Raw genomic sequence first — 21544 nt, 5'->3', positions numbered from 1 at the left:
TACATTTCATCATTCAAATAATTCTATAGTTTTAGCTGAAATATGTCACAGCTTAATTTATTGTCATCAGAGTTTGGATCAAGCTAATTTGAATTTTCCCTTATTTATATATATACATACATTACAAAATATGTAACATTCTGGAAACAAGACATCCAGAAAGCACAGAATCTAGCTGCTGGGGTCTTCAGAGTTGACTAAGCCCTTATAGGATTTCACACAAAGAGAACCCTGCTGGGTTAGGTTAGGACCAGAGTGTGAGGCCCTAGAGGGGGTCTCCAGCTTGTCTGGGGTCAAATAGTGTCACTCCCCAGTGTCAAAAACCATCCTGGTCTGTTAACAGGAAGTAACTATCAACAGTAATTAGGATGTTTATAAGCTGATTTCATGTTGACACTTTTGAAACCTGATCCACATGGACATAAATTATAAAGAATCAATGTTATAATTCTTAGTTTATTTTTATTATTATGTATTAACATTAACAAAAGTAGAGAAATACTGGAGTATAGAAGTGTTTTAAACCAATCAATGTTATTTGTAGGTGACTGTGCTCACTCTATCGATAGCATTTTGCTAATTGTAATCACTAATTGCTAAAATAAAATTAATCATTTTCGCAATTTTTGCTAAAACAAATTTATCTCAAATAAATTGTCTGGTTTACCCTGAGTATTGAGATCAGGCTAAATTAATGAGATTTATGGTAGTACCCGGACTGTGTGGACAGTGTTATAGCCTAAGAACACAGAGGTCAGACTGAATTAATGAGATACTTGTAGGTCACTTCCCTGGCTCCATTGGATAGTGAAAATACAGATGTTTTTCAATATTTTAGTGGGTAAAAGTTGTACGCAAAAAGTTCTGCTAAAATGTTTTTGTATTTGCTAAAGAAAAATAAGTGGTTTTAGCAACTTTTGCTAAAGGATTTTTTAGTCTAGAGTGACCAGAAGGTGAGGAAAAGAAAACTTACTATTTCCATATATCATGGAATAGAATACCCTTAATAAAATCCTTTCCATTGCAACACAATGTTATATTATATTAATGCCTTAAAAACAAGTGGAAAAGTAAAATAAAAAAGGAAGTGTAAATATAAAGTCTGTGAAGACAAATGCCATGTAATTATCACCTTATAGATTCTGGCACATACCATTAGGGCCTATTTTCAGGTGCTGAGAAACACAAGTGTTTCACTTTCCTGAAATACCAGCATAACTACACAAGTCTCATTATCTACAAGTAATTAAATGCTTAAACATGTTTTTTTTTTGTAACCACACCAGAATCAGTCATGTTTAATTCACCAAAAACTAGTGGAATATTTTGGAAGTGTTTACTAAAGTTGCAAAGAGTGTTATATCTGTATATGAATTAAGGTTTTAGAGAAGTTCTTTGTTATATAATAATATACTTACTAGTGCTGCTTGTGGCTCTTGAGGCTGGAACATCATTTGCATTTTGGAGCCTTTAAATATGTATCAAGATTCTTTGGTGAAATTTATACTATCTAAATGATGTTTATGGCAGAACTCTCCCAGGATGAAATGTCTGGTATCTGAGATGTAAACTGTACCCTTCAGCTGCTTATCTTATACTGACTTAAACCAGCTGATCCTTAAACATGGGGTGTGCCAAATTTGGAGATCCCCACCTACATCCTCTGGAGATTCTGACACTTTCCCCACATCAACCAATGAGGAGTAGGATTGCAATACCCTGCTGATTAGCCCCCTCAGGGGTCCTGACCCACCCACCCTGATCTGTCTGTGTACTGTGATTGAGTTCCCCTTAGCCTGTGTCTGTAAAACAAAAGAGATTTGAAGGCACTCATCATTGACCTGATGTATATGATTAGTCAATTGATTGAAACAATTGAAATAATTGTCCAGCATCACAAATCACAACTCCTTGCTGTCATAAAATGTTATAACTGTCAAGTTAGTCCACAGCCAATTATATACAGGAAATTACACAACACCACTTTCAAAAGGATATTGGATGACTCCTGATGCAGATTTAACAGACAATGTTACTATAGTACTTTTGTTTGAGATAAAGTTAAAGTTTGATATCTTTTTACATGTTTTTTTCTTCTTTTTTTTAAAACATTTACTCATGAATGTATTGTCAAACAATCTCACACTATTGTATTGAGTGACTTCATTCATGCCTAAATGTTCAAATTTTAAGAGAATATCAACTTAACCCTTCACATTGTGTTTATTTATCAAAATATTTGAACACTGAAAATAAAATATAAGTAAAATGAAAATTTGATATAAGTGATTTTGGTGATTATGGTAATCATCTCAACATTATAAAAAGGATAAGAAAAGAGCATTTATTGTCTGCTTGTTTCCCTTTTTTCTGATTCTAAAATGTAAAATATGAAAATACTGAAATAATATATATTAAAGAAATGCCTTGTGAATCTCAGAAATCAGGAACATTTGTCAATGTCTCCTGCTCCAACAGTAGCGTAAATATATTTTTGTTTTAACAGTAGCGTATATATATTTTTGTTTATGGCTTGTTTTCAGGATAACCTGACTGATATCTCATTTTGAAACCTCTCAATAGTTAAGACATAAAGTCATCACTCTGTGCCAGAAATGACTCGCGTTGCAAGGCATATGTTTTTCAAGATAAGCTCCAGAAATACAAATATAAAAACAAAATGCACATATTTCCGACAGTGTTTCTATGACAACTCCAAACTGCTTAAAATCAGATTGGCAAACATATTTGTATGTGTTAAAAGGTATACACCAAAATGTACATTTTCAAGGACCATTCCAATGACACAAATGTCTTTAAATAGGGTACATGTATATTTCAAGGGTTACTCCTACAATATATCTAGGGTACATGTATATTTCAAGGGTTACTCCTACAATATATCTAGGGTACATGTATATTTCAAGGGTTACTCCTACAATATATCTAGGGTACATGTATATTTCAAGGGTTACTCCTACAATATATCTAGGGTACATGTATATTTCAAGGGTTACTCCTACAATATATCTAGGGTACATGTATATTTCAAGGGCCATTCCTACAATATATCTAGGGTACATGTATATTTCAAGGGTTACTCCTACAATATATCTAGGGTACATGTATATTTCAAGGGCTGTGCCTATGACATGTCTTTAACTAGGGAAGTCAGTAACACTAAATTAAATGACATCCTTTTGAAATTGTTTATGATTTACACTGGATGTAATATAAACTTTATCTATTTTACAACAATTGCTAAACAAGTTACATAAACTTATGTATACCCAGAGTAAAACCAAATGGTCAACAGGTGACCCCATACATTTCACATCTGATTGGGAATAAACCCTGGCCGCCAAGGTGAATGCAAGATGTAAACATTGGCTGTTTAAAGAAAAACTTATATCAAACAAAAATATGCACCAAAATGTACATTTTATTACTGATTCTGTGACACCTGAAATTCAAAATTTTTAATTCAGAAAAACTGTTTCATTTTTCAAACTAAAAAAGCTGTGATGTTTTCAAAATGTACTCCAGAAATGAATGAGTGTGAAGGCAGAGCCAACTCCACATTCCCAATTAATGCAACCAGATATGCAACAGTCACTGTACTGAAATCAAAGAAATAAACAATTTTTGCAAAGAAATACTAGACAGAACAAGAAAGCTTGTTTCAGGGATACAAATTGTAGTGATTTTTACCCCAAATGGGTGATATTCGATGACCTTAAGTAATGTAACTTGTACCAATAATTTCAACAATGATTCACCAAGATTTCCCAGAGGCAATGTTGGCCTGCATAGTAAGAACTACAACATCTAATTAACCTCAGGAGCATATGATAAAGCTAATGCAATACTGGGGATGGGAAGTGGATGCTATGATGCTGGTATCACTGCAATGAATATGTGGTACTAAAAATATTCATCAGTGTATTATACACTATGTAGCCGCTGGTCAACAAGTCTATACAACTATATTACACTATTTTTTAATGTTGATGATAGAAACTTGTGTTTTGATGTCAATGCCATAGGAGCACAAGCAATTAGAAACAGTTCTATATAACATATTCTCTTTTTATTGTTATCTCAGCTTAAAACTAGCCTTAATAAAGGTCAAATGTCCAAATTACAGGCAGCAGTGACCTACTTGTGGTTATACACATATTCTTCCAAAGATGCACCACACCCAAATAGAAATCTAGAGTTCCAATGTGAAATAAAATAGTAGACATGCCATGACATCTATTTTTGCCTGAAGAAGTTGAACTGTCAAAATATGGGTCACACAGATAAACTAAATAACACACCATCTTCCCAAGACGTATTAAACCTAGACACTTGTATCTCCCAGGATGTAGTGACCGACTATATAAAGCATACATCTTCATCTCTAGATGTAACCAGTTTAATTTTTAAAGGACCTACATGAAACAGGATATATCCCCTATACCCAGTTGCATTATGAGGGTGAAAGGTCAAAATAGGCTGCAGTACCCTGTTCTGATATGTGACACTGTCATGATGTACCCATTCAAACTTTGCAAAAGAGAACAGTGCAAAAGAGAAAATCAAACTCCAGGACAAATCCATGCACAGTTAAATTATCATTACAGGGTGGATGGATGGGGATGGGGTTGGAGTTATTAAACCAATTTCCATGATGGGTTAAGTCCAATTTTTATTAAATATCACTACCTCATTATATTTCTATTCTTTGAGGTTTTGAGTAGACAAATTTAGCATCCTGGAAATTGCACATTCTACCAGAATATCTACTGTCTAGATCCCCCTAAGGTTTTGTGGTAACTTGATTGAATTTCTAATCTAATATAAAACGAAGACCATTTACAGACAGTCTGGGAATATTGTTAAAAGCTATCTAATTTGTTGGCTTCCGACAACAGACAGATGGCCAATCATATACTTTCTACCTACTGGCACATGCAGGGGTGTGCAAATATATATATCAATTAACTAATGTTTTTTTTATGTCTCCTACATCACAGAAGCCAGATGACACAAGAGACGCTATCAACACACACAACACCAGGAACAGCTTCTCCACAACCACAACGCATTTATGGTATGTTTCAACAGCTAATTAAATTATGAATTATAATATTGGTTTTCATTGAAATGATACAATTTTCATTCTAATAAATATGTACAAATGTGACATATTACTCATTTCTGACAAATCATTTATATTTTCCAGTTCAGCCAGATGATAGATACACTTTTACACAACTGCATCATTTCAAAGTGCTTCATTAAACAATTCTATTTACTTTAAAACCATTGCAAGAAATGTTATATCAGCTTATATTACTGATCACTCTTGTTTCTATAGATGGATCAAAGCCTGCAAGGGGTCTTACCATGTAGAGTACTATTTTCACACACAATTGGAGAATTAAACCCAACTGACATTGGTGAAGGGTGAGTGTGTTGCGTTACATTAGAACCACTGATCTCTATACTGAAGTAATACATTTTTATTGTTGCCGAACTCATCAAAGCAACTTAAACATATTGTAACTTCAATAGTCTCCCATACTTCTAATACAGAAGCATAAGTACCACGTACAATTAATTAATACATCACAAATTAGTTATCTATTTTGGCATTAAATAAAGCCCAATGAAGTTCAATGTCATAAGGAAATTGCCTCTAAAGAAAACTTTGTATGGTAGATGGCTTTTCATCACTATGGGGAAAAACTTTCTTCAGGAGCCGAAAATAGAAAATTCGAAAATTATTGACAATAACCTTATTTGACCTAATAAGCACCATGGTGCACTAACAAAAACAGGAAGTGCTACACAAAATCATATACAGGGAAAAGTTTCCAAGCTTTAAAGGAATGAACTGTCAATAGATATATATTTATATATAGAAAAAAGTTAAAAGACCGGAAAACACAATAATTTGCGCTTCCATTTCTTCTTCAGATGATTTACATAATGTATAGATACAAATTATGATACAGTTCAACAGTGACATCACTATTGATTGAGATATATATATCCATCTGAACATCACCTAAAGATGATTCTAATCAATAATAGTAGTTTATCGACTGAATGGATCGTTATCATCATCAAAATGATACTGTTCATAGTTTATATATGCTAGATTTATGTAACTGTTTCATGTTCTTTTTCTGTATGTGATTTGTAATTTACTTGTCTTGATAAAGGGAGGATTGCCTGGAAAATTTAACAATTTACTTGTCTATAATGTTGCTTAGCGTATATACTAGTATATATATTTTTTCTTTTCTCAATAAAGGGAAATAACTCTAAATATCATTGGTTCAAATTAGGAAATCCAACTATAAGGCAAACTATACTACACAGCTGACAACACTTCATAATAAATGTTTAGGAAGATGACCCAACTTATTGAACAATAAAGGACAAATATATATATCATTCACATTTTAAGAGATCTGAAAGTCCACCATATAACAGGGTTGTGCCATATAAGTAAATCTGCATATTCATCAATACCACCAAATCTGATATCAGCAGACAAAAATGAAAATTACCTACAAGGATGAAAGAACAAGTGATACTGTGTTAATAATAATTACCATCAATATTTATTCATCAATTCTAAACTTCATTGAACTATTTATATGACCTATATATTCACAAGTTGTGTATGGAGCCGGATAAAAATAACATCATCCTTTATATCTGTGCATTTGTATGGAGGATAATTTATTATTACCATGGTGATAATTTACACCATTTTCTAATCAGTCTGGCACATACAACCCCCTGGGACCATACTCATGAAAACAGTGGTGGCTATGTGATGTGATGGATAATACATATAGATGTAAACAGAACACCATGACAGATAACCAGAAAACCCATAATACTCTAAACTACACTCCCTAACATAATATACAACCAATACCTGCCATTAAAGCCATGTGCAGTGTTAGCATTATAAACAATATTTGTTAGAGACTAACAATCTGGCTGACAGGCTGCAGACTTAGCGGCCATGCTGGAGAGCAGCACTGTCTATGGTGTTTATAGAAGCTACTAACCTGTAGTGGGTGATGGTGGTGCTGTACAGAACCATTGAGGTTGGACAGATGAGATGGCAAGTTTACATGCAGTTTCTTGGATTGAGATGATAGTAGAGCTACATACATGTTAATCAAGCCTGCTGCCATCACAATAAAGACATATTTCCCCTTCTCCCTCAGATGTACAGTACTCCACACTATATCCACACACACTGATCACAGCAGAGGCTGATTTTTGTCAGTTGCCATGGTAACCATCACTCACTGTGAGAATCTGTAGGTGACTCAATTTTCTGCCTTTGCAGGCTATCTCAGAGTGGAAGTGTGCTTGTTATGGTATATGTATACTTATCTATATACAAAAGAGATTATAAAACCAATATTTTCACTTTGATCCACAAGAGGAAGCCTTTTCTGTAAATAAACCACCATAACAGAACTACTGTTGTCAAGACAACCGTAAACTGATAGTATGGCTAATGAAAATGTGACCATTAGCCATCATTTGCAGCATGGTTCCTGTCACTGCCATTATAAATGCAACTTCCTTTACTGATTTCTCAGTGTGTCACTCTATCATGATGATGAATGCTGACATTCAAACCAGTCAACCCATATTTTAAATAGGAGACAATGGTTATAACCAAAGTTGTCTAATTAAGGTTTCAGAAAAAGAGAGGGTTATAATTTACTCATATTTGAGTGATGTATTGAATTTGCTTAGAATGAGAACAGGTATATATTAGATTAATATTTCCCTTTTACAGCTAAAGTAGTTGTGACATTTTTATGAACATCCCTTATGGCTATATTAGATAAATTTTCTCCAAATTTCATTATTATCAGCCCTGCTACTGAAGTGAACATTCCAATCAATACATGGAGCTAACCATAAACCAATAGACTCCTTGGTGACTGTTTTTTATGACTTTCAAGTCATGGCTAACTTGTACATATCAGGGCAGTATTTTGAATGGGAACGTCTGTCTATGCTATTTCCATTTTTTTCTTCATCCACATGAATAAAAGTAACAAAAATTCTTTGATGGCACCAATAATTTGATAATCCTTATTTTTACCATCATAGTGACTATAGGGTTTTAAAAATGTTCAAAAGATATTTATTTTTGCAACAATTACTTTGTAATTTTCTGTTTATAGAAAATGCTGATTAATTATGTGCTTTAATTTTTGTTCCAACACATCTCCTTCTTGCAAAGTCACTGTGAAATGAGTTTAAAGCCATGGCAACTGTTTTCTAGCATCAATCATTTCATTAAGTGTATCTTTACTGGCTCCATCCATCCTAATACTGTGTTAATCATAAAAGATCATTGAATAAATGCATTTATTCTCTTTCCACACAATTTGAAAGACAAAAAAGCATTTGAACAAAAAGAAAAAAAATGGGTTAGAGGTTAAAAAGCCATATTGAATGAATGTGTCCCACACACTGACATGAGACATTTTTCATGAAACCCAATTACTAATGAGGAAGAAATTAAACCGCATAATTTCTGTTGCCATGCAGCAAACCCTCTCTATTGAAAACACTGATGAAATGTCTGAATTACAGTTTTTATACATTCACCATGGACCTATTATGGATAACATTTAATGAATTTGAACAAGTTCAATTATGAAAAATGGTAGATTAGTAAATGGTAGATTTCTTGCTCACAAGAAATGCTCAAACCTGACAGCAGGCAGTACATAAAGTGACCACCAAGCTTACTGTCTGAGATGGTTGTGTGACAGGTCATCAGTCTAAGGTGTGGCATTAAACATCCCTGAGATGGAGTCGAAGGTGTGCCATTAGACATCTAACATTATAGGACTATAAATTCACTATAGCAGCTCTCGCATCATCATGATTCATTACATTATCTTTTGCTAACATCAAAACTATCTGAATCAACCTTTCCAATGCTTTTCAAGATCATCGAAAAAATAAAAGTTTACATTGCATATGGATCAAGTAAGTATTTATGTGTCTGAATTTAATACAAACCACATTATCACAACAAAACAAAAAGCAATCACAAAGATGATTGGTTGGAAAATTGATACTATACAGTCCAGTTACTCTATAGATCAACACATTCATGTTGGGGAAAAGTAATATAGATTTATTAGTTAATAATAATCTGTACACAACAATATCTTACATAAATTAGTAGTATTATTATCATGAATAATTTTTTTTAGTTTAAAAATAAGAATTCATTCTATTCCAAACGATTTCCAGATCTATGACCAACTAAAAATACTGGTAAATACTCTTTTAGACTAAGTTTAAAATTAACGGTTAGAGTTAGAAAATAATAAATAGCAAACAATTAGGATCCTTTTAATTACTTCCTTTTGTTCTATTGTTTTCATTTCTTCATATGTATCAACTGACTGAAACAGAAGTCATTCGGTATCAGTTCCACCCCATAAATAACATTAACAGTCAATCCCATAGGATTTATAATGGTAACTACAGCACAAACCCACTGGTATAGAAGGGTAAAACTTCCATACAGAATAAATTGCTGCAATAAATATAATCCACTAAGGGCTCCACTAAACTATTTTTCATCACTTTATTGATTTTTTCTTCTAGAATATAGACATAAAATGTTAAAATGAATTGAAAAATACACTATTATATCCCTACCACGTGACACTTACAACAGCTGTACTTACACATACGGTACTAGAAGTTATTTGCCTGTTTCAAAGAGTATTAAAAGTTTGTTCATGCAATATTGAATACAACATTTGGCTAAGGATTATTTGTTTAAAGTTGTAAAACTTTACCAAAGGTTTCGCTGCTATAGGTGCTGCTTGCCACATCAGAGGATTCATCTCAACAAAGCTGGTGGAGAAGAATCAAACAAAATGGCGTACTGGAGTTGCCTACACTCCGCATCTGGTCTAAATTAAGCCCATCTTGTCTTGTAATGGGTCATATGATCTGCCTTACATCCAATGGGGAGGTGCAGAATCCAACTTAGAAATGGACTGCACCCAAAGGGGTAATACAGATTGTGAAAAAGTTAAAGCAAGTTATGAAAGTTTATGAAGTTTACAAGAAGTTACTGGAAAATAAACACTTCATTACCTCTTACTATAGGCTGTCCAGAACAATAAACTGGTACACAAGTTATACATGGGGTTTATATTTAGGTCAAATGGTGTAGCTGTATCACCCTGTGGTTAGATAGGACTGGAGCATGCAGATCAGAAAATTGGTTCTGTCATGACCCCTGTTGATTTTCCATGGAAATTTGATAGTTTGGCCAGCTAATCTTTTGGCATAGGATCATATTTCTGTTTATGGGGAGTTGTTTCAAACTATGAAAGTAACTTTCTCATGATTGGACTATGTTTCATTTATCAACTTTTATATGATTTTGAAATAGTGGAATTTGGAAATTGATAAGCATCATCTTTCATCAATACCAATATGGCTGTTCAACTTCAACACATACCCTTATTTCTCTGTCAAGTGCCTCCCAGTCATTACCACTATTGGTAAATACTTTCTGACCAGCTTCAAATATTGGATACATAACCATTCATCACAATACATGTATTGTTTTCTTTTCTTCTGGTTTTTGTCACCATTTAAAACAGAAATACTCTCTCTGAGCAGACGACATATTCTTCTGTGCAGTCAGTGAAATAGACATCATGTCACTCAAGTCTTCATAGAATGACAGACATGAAATGCACATTTCATTTCTTTCAAAACAAATAAAATGGAAGTCAGATTTATACAGATAATATTATTAGGCTTTCTATTTGGAAAGTCTTATAAAAAGTATAAATATATGATATTGATCAATATACAATGAAAATATTATAGATAAGAAATAAAATATTTTTACACAGCATGTCCATAAAACAAAATTTAACTAAATCATTTTTTCATAATAAATATTTCTATGATAGTTACATATACAAAAGTACATGACATTTTATCTTTGGCTTTCAAACATTTCTATAAACATATTTTTGTTGAAAGGGAAGTAACTCTTAATTTAACATAAAATATTACATATTTGTAATAATCATATATTATTATCTTGATGTGCATGAAACACCCAGTCATAACAACTTTTCATTTTTTAACAACAAACCTTGGCCATTGGATGGTAAATTGTAGCTTATTTTCAAGCAATTCCTAAACTGATTGCAATGTAATGATGTCTTTCTACACCACTCCGCATTTTAACATTACATACTGTATGCATTTTAACATTACATACTGTATGCATTTTAACATTACATACTGTATGCAGAGAACTGCTTGTTTGAACAAAGCCAAATGTGTTGCTAGGGCAGCTAGTCATAGAAATCACCCAACCATATCCAACTGTTCAGTGACAGATGGGCATGTGAATTAAATTAACAAAAATGACAATATCAAACAGTGACAATACTGACCTTGCATCCTTCAAAACTTGCTGACAAAAAGGTTTTGATATAAGCTTAGATGTTTCCAATAATTCATTAAAATTGCTGTATTTTCCCAAAAATAATAATTAGAAACAAAAAAAACAATATTCTACAAGAACTGATTAATGACATTGTTTTAATTTGCTGAAACTAAATATCCTACACAACTTCAGTAATTAGACATTGTTATTTGTGTGAGTGGTGAAAATGATGTTAGAAACCATGACACTGTAATTACACTTCATATTACTGTCCTTATAAAAGCATATCAAATCAATTACCTTGCTTCAAAAAAGGAAAAGGAAAAAGAATATTGCATCAGTATTGTCCCAACTGTCATTTGTTATCTTGCACGACAGGCTCTGTGAAGCTTCACATACAAAGAAAATAACCCTTGTTCAATCCAATCTCATGGCTTAAAATTTGAATTATCTGGGAACTTCATTTCACTCCAGGGGTTTGTTTCACTTGACAAACTGACAAAGAAAGGCAATGAAAACTCAAATGAAGAAAATCTCTGTCTCGTAAAATAGTGGAAAATTGGATAGGTACAAGTATTATATCTCCAGAGCATTTAATATATTGAAGAAACTTCTCCATAAATGTGTTAATCATAAAAGTTTTTTTTCAGAAAACAAAAGAAAATGTTGGTATGAAAACTTGAATCTACTGACCATCTCTACTAAAACCTGCCAAACTATGCAGTTGAGAATGCTTTCCAAATTTTAATTGACAGTTGACACCAGCCTGTTATTATAACAAGCTATTGTACATGTTGTATACAGTCAGTAAAATATTCACAAATGAAAATTTTATCTTTATCATTGATTCAATATTGGTATATTGTATCATTAGGGAAGCCTTTTTGGTGAGATACATTTGGATTATGTGTTGGCTATAACATGAATACTCATGGAAGATCACATTTGGTACATGTACAACTGTTAAGTATACACCTGTTATAGGTAGGTATTTTACTCTGCAGAGAACAATACAAGGAATACAATGCCAAACTTGCTATCTACCTTACAATATCAGTTACCTGGTAGTTGTAACATGTCTAAAATATGATAATACTATTAGTAACATGATCTGTCCGAGATATCAACCAACCAAGATAAAACCAATCCAACTGCCAGGTCTATCTCCAGCAAAAATCATACACACAATTTCAACAAGATTTATTCCAACTACTTCCCTCTAGGTATCAGACTCCGAAAGACTATTAATATCCATATCCATTGATGCTCCCAGCCAACAAAAAAAAATCAATATCAATGGGAAGCAGACATGGTATATTGATTTAGGGATGTCCAAGGGAAATGTTTCCCAGGATTATCGGTACACTTCAATATCTTCACACCATGTAATTTAAATAGCATAAGGGGAAAGAAACTCCACTGAGAAACGAGGGACTTGTTCAACCTTTTTTATTCTGAGAGGAAAGTATAACACAAATGTCCAGTGTTGGGTTCCTATGCAATAAATGAGTTATCTCCCTTGCATTGGTTAACTTTCACTGATGAAAAACTCTGTCACCCAAGCGATATGTAAGTAAAAACATCTACACGTTTTCCCACTAGGACATCAAATATTGCGTCTGTGTCTTTATCATTTTGTCTTTGAGTAAAATGTATTGAATTCTAGTTTTACTAGTTTTAATGTCCCTGGTTGAGAATTGTAGTTGAGAATTGTAATTTCACTGCCATGTCAACATTTCTAAATACTCAAAGTTCATTAAAGCTGATTTGTATGATCTTTATATGTTTGTTATACCTTGAGGTGACGTTAACTAATTGCCAGTCAAGCCTGTGGCTGTGAACTATAATGACAATTGAAATATTAATGATTTTTGCAGCAAGTTGTCACCCACAGTACCATCACAATAACACCTTCCATAGTTAATACTGTATTTTATTGGCTCAACTTTTCATATAGGTTTATCACGAAAAATGAAATAATGATGAAGAGTCTAATGCTGATTCTTCCATTTTTACTTTTAATGTTGCACAAATATATCATGGGTGTCTGTGCAATAGTCCACAATATTTGACACGAGGTACTGGTAATCGACCGCTGTTCTATTGCATGAGGCCGAAGGCCAAGTGCAATAAAACAACGTTTGATTATCAGTACCGAGGGTCAAATATTCCGGACTATTGCACAGACACCCATGATATACTTATATAATTACATAATCACTAAAACACACTTAAAATCACTGAAATCTTTACTTTCCTTTATCCCTAGAAGTCGCCATGACTGTCGTCTGACAGTCTTGACATCTGAGTGACTAAGACACTTGAAAAGGTGGGACTAAATTCCGAAACGTCAAGCAGTGTTCAATATGAAATAGTTCAAAATAAGGAAATTAAACACATGATGTAATAAATCAAAATAGATACTTCACAAAAGAAATTAATTCCCAGCCAGAACATTCCCTTGAATTTGATTTGTACAAGAATGGTCTCCCTAAACATTTTTTTAACCAACACTTGCACATGATTTCTATATGTGAAGTGTTAGGAATGATGGAGTTTCTCTACACACATTCTATCAAACACAGCGACTCATGAGCAACACCTGACATATTTAAAGTGTAGTCTGACATCTAGATTAATATACCAAGCACTAACAATGCCATGCTTCTCTTCATTTATTAATGAACTCTCTGACTTTTCCATTAAATCAATTATGGAGAGAAAATAAATGGTTTGTATGTACCTGTATCTGGAGGAACCGATGAGTAATGACTGGAAAAAATGATTTCATCAAAATGTTAATCTGTCACTAGCTATCCTGTCGGTAGATATATTACCACCCTTACACCTACAGAAAAAAGGCCATTTAAACTCGGGTTAACTAACTTCCTATGAATGAATGCTTTATATTGTCACCAAACCTATTACCACTACTGATAAATTACAGAAAATTATCGAAAACATTGATCTCCTAATGATGTGAAAGGACTGAATTTTATGTACCTTCTATTCAAATTCATCTACCAATCATTTATTGAGGAAGTACTCGCATCAATTACACTTAATTACTGAAGTTTAACATTTAAAAACACCACTCTAAATGAACAGTTAGTGTAATTACTACCTATGATTGTCTGTGGAAAGAGAGTGTTTACGCTGGGGCTTGTAATTGTTACCAGGTCACCAGGTGCTGTGAATGAGTTGGCAGAGTATGCTACACAGGTCAGAAATAGTCAATATTTCTGCTGTGATTTTCTACAATAGTGGACAAGGAAATCAATAGGTGAATACAAAAGGATAGATGGTATCACACAAGTAGCATTGTAGCATGTTACTAATTCTACCGGGATTGTGTAACACAAATGACAATCCCATAACGGAGAGGCAGGCACAAGAACCAATGTCACTCTACTCACAACTACAGACACATCATTCTTTTTCTACTTTGTAGACATTTTTTCTGGCCTCGTAGACAACAAATTATGCTGCCATGCAGTAGACAGATTTCTCATGCTATGTCATTGACAAAATATATATGCCATGTCATCAACAGATACCTGCACTATGTCATAGACAGATTCTTAGCTTTGCTGTAGACAGAGCCCTTTGTCCTGTCAAAGATTAATTCTGAGGTGTGTTTGAGTCCTTATGTAGGTCAGGTGGTTTGTATTTATTAGGAAGCTCAGACCACAGACCATCTCATGCTGCTGTGGTTGCATAATTTGGTAAAACACCTTACCTCAGAGGCTCTGGGACAAAGGCTGTTCAGTGAGGTAGCCACCATCTACTACAATAAGACCCTCCTCAATATATTCCTTAAATTTCAATAAGTTCACAGCTGATAATCTAAGCAAACAATACTAAGCATGACTGTGGTGCTCAATTTGGCTGAATTCCTGGATCATCAACACAGGGTCACTATTAATTTACATAAGTTAAGAAGTATATATTCTATGAATATGCTAAAAAGTAAATCTGATGGATGTAACATTAGTGCCTGGACACTATCAGTAGATATTATGACAACACTCGGTGGAAGCTTCTTCATTCAATTTCTTGTCTAAATTGAAAAACAGCAGTTTTTTTCTATACATTATTTAATTAACAATGCAAAACGGAAAAAATCCAGAATTCATGAAACGCCTATATGTGTAATGTACCCCCGGGGATGGGGATGAATATAGTACTTCTTTATGTGTAAAGTACCCCTGGGGATGGGGATGGATATTGTAAACCTATATGTGTAAAGTACCCCCCAGGGATGGATATTGTAAACCTATATGTGTAAAGTACCCCCTGGGGATGGGGATGGATATGGTACACCTATATGTGTAAAGTACCCCCCAGGGATGGGTATGGTACACCTATATGTGTAAAGTACCCCCTAGGGATGAGGATGGATATGATACATCTATAGGTGTAAAGTACCCCCTGGGATGGATATGGTACACCTATATGTGTAAAGTACCCCCCAGGGATGGATATTGTACACCTATATGTGTAAAGTACCCCCCAGGGACGTGATGAGGATGATATGGTACACCTATATGTGTAAAGTACCCCCTGGGGGTGGGTATGGATATGGTACACCTATATGTGTAAAGTACCCCCTGGGGATGGGTATGGTACACCTATATGTGTAAAGTACCCCCCAGGGATGGATATTGTACACCTATATGTGTAAAGTACCCCCCAGGGACGGGATGAGGATGATATGGTACACCTATATGTGTAAAGTACCCCCTGGGGGTGGGTATGGATATGGTACACCTATATGTGTAAAGTACCCCCTGGGGGTGGGGATGGGTATGGTACACCTATATGTGTAAAGTACCCCCTGGGGGTGGGTATGAATATGGTACACCTATATGTGTAAAGTACCCCCCTAGGGACGGGATGAGGATGATATGGTACACCTATATGTGTAAAGTACCCCCCTAGGGACGGGATGAGGATGATATGGTACACCTATATGTGTAAAGTAACCCCAGGGGTGGGATGATATGGTACACCTATATGTGTAAAGTAACCCCAGGGGTGGGATGATATGGTACACCTATATGTGTAAAGTACCCCCAGGGATGAGGATGGATATGGTACACCTATATGTGTAAAGTACCCCCCGGGATGAGGATGGATATGGTACACCTATATGTGTAAAGTACCCCCCGGGATGAGGATGGATATGGTACACCTATATGTGTAAAGTACCCCCCGGGATGAGGATGGATATGGTACACCTATATGTGTAAAGTACCCCCCAGGGATGGGATGAGGATGATATGGTACACCTATATGTGTAAAGTAACCCCAGGGGTGGGATGATATGGTACACCTATATGTGTAAAGTACCCCCCAGGGATGGGATGAGGATGATATGGTACACCTATATGTGTAAAGTAACCCCAGGGGTGGGATGATATGGTACACCTATATGTGTAAAGTACCCCCCAGGGATGGGATGAGGATGATATGATACACCTACATGTGTAAAGTACCCCCCGGGATGAGGATGATATGGTACACCTATATGTGTAAAGTACCCCCCGGGATGAGGATGATATGGTACACCTATATGTGTAAAGTACCCCCCGGGATGAGGATGATATGGTACACCTATATGTGTAAAGTACCCCCCAGGGACGGGATGATATGGTACACCTATATGTGTAAAGTACCCCCCGGGATGAGGATGGATATGATACACCTATATGTGTAAAGTACCCCCCAGGGATGGATATGATACACCTATATGTGTTAAGTACCCCCAGGGATGGGAATGTACCTCCCGGGGTTGGGGATGGATATGGTACACCTATATTTAATGTGCAGTGTCAAATTTCTGTTTCACCTGCTATATACTTTAGTGCACTTTTGATGTACTTCAATGGATTAAATCAAGATGAAATGCAATAATCACACAAAGACACAAGCAATGAATAAGTTGTTACTGGAGGAGTCTAATAATTGATTGATACTTCAAACCAACAGTACAAGGCTGACAGATTACTGTTGAATTAGTTTACAACAAACCAGGATATGTTAATGAGATAAATGAACTCCTCATGGAGTGACAGTAATTACCAGGCAGTATACAGCTATTTCTGTTAACAAACTAGTAGATGTCAATTATCAACGGCGTTCCATAGCAGTTCATTTTTATCTATTTTAACCCAGGCCTAGGTCAAAACTGTTGTATGTTTCCTGATTGTTTGTAAATATCCCTTCTCTGGAAAAGATCACTTCGCGGACTAGTCAAAATTAAGCATGTATTTCAACATCAAAACTTCATGTTTTCTACAATGCTGTTTTTATATAAAACCTCTACGAAAATTGACTTGAAGACAAAAACAATTTCTATCCCAATTTTTTTAAAGAAGCCAAAACATGTATATTTCTGAAGTGTATAAACCATGCATGTATACATGGATACTGACTAACCTGACAAAATCATTTAGTCCAGTTGAGACAGACTAAACTAAACGAATAATATATTTTAACACCAAATGATATGTGAAATTCAGCTAATTCTAAATATTTGAACAAAGATGTATAAAATATTCTGTTACACTAAATAGTTTACCATGGTCCCAAAAACTAGTACCAATTCTCACTCCTTATAACCAAGCTCAGGGCTTTAATTATAAACATTGAACATTTCACCCGGGTACATTAACGACTTTTATTACATTTGACAACTTGTTAATTAGTGTAACATGCTACATACAATACTAATGGCTGGGCTTTCTACACAGTTTGCCTCCAGCTTGTTGTCTTTACACACATATTGATCCCTACTCTACAGAACAGATGGTACATCATCCTGGTGTAACAGATCAGGAGGACAGAAAAACTTTGAAAACTGAACATGTGTTACATTTTTCCATGGTATACTGTGATGGAGAAAGCTAGAGATCAATATGTAATGAAAGTGTGTGAGAAACACCACACACAACAGGCACAACCCAAGTATTAAACCCCAACAAATCCATTTGATTCTCGAGTCAAATTCACCGATAATTGAAAACAAGGACAGGAGATGAATTAATTAAATTGCGACTTTTCTTTGTTTGATCATCTTGCTTCTACTGCATTTCTGATTCCCTAATTATGAAGGTTGATGCAATGAATTCTGAACTTGCCAAAGGGGATCAATACACAACTCAAGAGCTCGGGTCTACCGAAGCCACCAAATTGTTGTCATAGAAACACTACGAATGGTATGAGTTATAAGATTTAAAACTAAATCAGTTAGCAAACAACATACTCATCAACAATTTGTTCACATACATTTCATATTTGCTCATGAAGGTTTTAGTTCTAAATGCTTGACTTCATGCCTGCAGAAAACAAAGAACAAATTCATGTTTCTACATTCCTTTTAACTTTTAAAACACTGGACCGATCCTTTTGAAATAAAACATGTAAGTAATGTCCCATGACCTAAGAAGTTTAAAATTATACATTTTAAATGCTAGCTTACAAAATGCTAATTTTCTGGTCCAAAAATCTATGACTTATCCACCTGTGAAATTCTACACGAAGCTATGCCACCAAGAATTCCCAGCTGTATGTGAATCATTTACAGGATCCCCCTTTATTTGGGTCACCAAATGACACAAGACTCAAGTTTTCATGGTTCAGAGCCCCAACAAAGATAACCAAATTATTCTAAAAATGTCACCCAATACCTGGGGTAGGACAGTGGGAGCACCCATTCTGTACTGCAGATATAGTGGTGTTGGATGTCAAGCTAAGACAAGGCCTCACTAGGTATATCTGTACTGGTGTGTGGTAGGGCATAAATTGTACACACACGTAGAAACACATAGTTACACATTTGTATTTAATAATTACATTCACCAAGTAATTGAAGTATTATCAAAGTTCAAAGTAAACTGAATCTCAGGGGAAAACCATTGTATAGGTCAGAGGTTCAGTTAAACCACTGTATAGGTCAGAGGGAAAGTTAAACCTCTGTATAGGTCAGAGGGAAAGTTAAACCTCTGTATAGGTCAGAGGGAAAGTTAAACCTCTGTATAGGTCAGAGGGAAAGTTAAGCCACGGTATAGGTCAGAGGGAAAGTTAAACCTCTGTATAGGTCAGAGGGAAAGTTAAACCTCTGTATAGGTCAGAGGGAAAGTTAAACCTCTGTATAGGTCAGAGGGAAAGTTAAGCCACGGTATAGGTCAGAGGGAAAGTTAAACCTCTGTATAGGTCAGAGGGAAAGTTAAACCACGGTATAGGTCAGAGGGAAAGTTAAGCCACGGTATAGGTCAGAGGGAAAGTTAAGCCACGGTATAGGTCAGAGGGAAAGTTAAACCATGGTATAGGTCAGAGGGAAAGTTAAGCCACGGTATAGGTCAGAGGGAAAGTTAAGCCACGGTATAGGTCAGAGGGAAAGTTGATCATTATCTGGTTTCTGAACCTCTATGTCCATGTGTCCTTTGATGTAAAGATCTTGCCTTCCATAATGTATGTAAAGTATGCCATTTAAAACGCTTACATCCAAACGTAGAATTTTCAATCAAGTAGCTAAATAGATATCCTTCTTTCTATCAGATATGAGTTTGATGATTAAGACATCAAATATCATTCTGTGCTGTATTGAAATTTCTCTTAAAGAAGAAGTGTCTAAACAATGGATATAACATAGACAAAATCAGGTAGCTGATCGCATCTATATTCATGTTAAATGTTAAATCTGATGTCACCCCTCCTAACAGTGAATAACCAGGCTGGGGGCTACGGTATAAACACACATTATGTTTCCTATCGTTTTACCTACGACCAGGTACAACTCCACGCAGAGAAAGTAACTGAAGTACAAGAAAATTACACAGGTAGACAACTGCAGGTAACTTGTTGTGACCTCGGGGAACATCACCTGTGTACAGGTGTGGAAGAGGTTCAGGTGTTTCGATGGCATAAAACTGAACAATCCATGACTTCCTTATTTAATGAAGTAAGTTGTAAGCTAATTCTCACTTCATTCTAACCCAACACCCAAAAATTATCTACTGATGTAAAACATGATCTTACCGCCCACAATCTGTTTATCTGATTATATTTTTTTATGTATCAGTGTGTCAAGTCAAAACACAACATGCTTGCAAAAAGTTTGAAGGTTCTAAGAGGTCATCACATCAGTGATGTCTACAAACTGTTAATTGCAGGTGAAAATTGGTCTGGAATGCATTTATATATACATGCACTTAGTAATGTGGTCATAATCTTTGACCTTTGAACCCTAAGATGAATGCGGTATTAGTTCCTACATGTGTTGAGTCTCTCTCACATTTGAAATATTACAACCTTGATAATTCTTTATTTTATTTCACCTTGACAGCTTTGCCCTAAGACCGAAAAGCCCAATGTGAAGTAACAATATTTCTGTGTGAATTCTATTACTTTCAGTCATTTCATTGGTATTTTTCATTGAAGTGTTAAAGTACATGCAAAGACTTTAAACTGGTAATGGTCATTCAGAAGCACTGAATGACACAGATGACCTTTGACCTTTGTGAATTGGTTGTTGATGTAAAAACCAAACTCTCAGGACTCTAGGACATGTATTTTACACGTGTAAGCCTCCCTAAAATAATTAGCTCATAGTAAACAAAAGCTGCTGTTAGCTCCACATAATTTATCACAATACCTTAAAGTGTAACACACAAATATTTCTCCTAAAATATGTTGATTCATGACTTCATACTAGTTAGTAGGCCATATATGTATAATCTGACTTTCCATGTGAGAGTATATCTCGACAATACAAAACTACAAATTTATATACAAGTCAGAGGCCCATATGTTTATAGCCTATGAGAAGTTACCCCAGGCTGTTTATATACCACTACAGACCATCAGTGGGCTGAGGTCATTAATTACTGGACCTTTATAGATGGTCACCATTGGTGTCATTTATCTGCTGTCAAGAGATCTAGAGGGCCAGAGGCAAAACATTTCTATGGTAAATGTTATAGATATATACGCCACAAAATTACTGCTCTACGTACACCGCCTGGAAATGTACTTCCTCATGTACAAATC

At 35.0% G+C, this 21544-nt stretch overlaps 1 protein-coding gene across 16 annotated transcripts in view; it reads right to left on the bottom strand.

Annotated features, from left to right (window-relative positions):
* LOC117326001 (RNA binding protein fox-1 homolog 3-like) overlaps positions 1-21544 on the bottom strand; it is a 108552-nt gene that overhangs the window by 36215 nt on the left and 50793 nt on the right. For 2 of the 16 annotated variants that reach the window (XM_033882641.1, XM_033882680.1), the window contains exon 1: positions 9867-9988. The exons of 12 other annotated variants lie outside the window; for them this stretch is intronic. In XM_033882641.1, the coding sequence (XP_033738532.1) occupies positions 9867-9914 (48 nt within the window). In that variant the 5' untranslated portion in view covers positions 9915-9988. Of the gene's footprint in view, positions 1-1418; positions 1557-7079; positions 7224-9866; positions 9989-21544 lie in introns of those variants that run through there. 2 more of the 16 variants (XM_033882624.1, XM_033882658.1) reach the window with 2 other exon arrangements.

The sequence above is a fragment of the Pecten maximus genome, chromosome 1 (assembly GCF_902652985.1).
Source record: "Pecten maximus chromosome 1, xPecMax1.1, whole genome shotgun sequence".
Lineage (NCBI taxonomy): Eukaryota > Metazoa > Mollusca > Bivalvia > Pectinida > Pectinidae > Pecten > Pecten maximus.
This window is presented reverse-complemented; position numbering and strand designations above follow the sequence as displayed.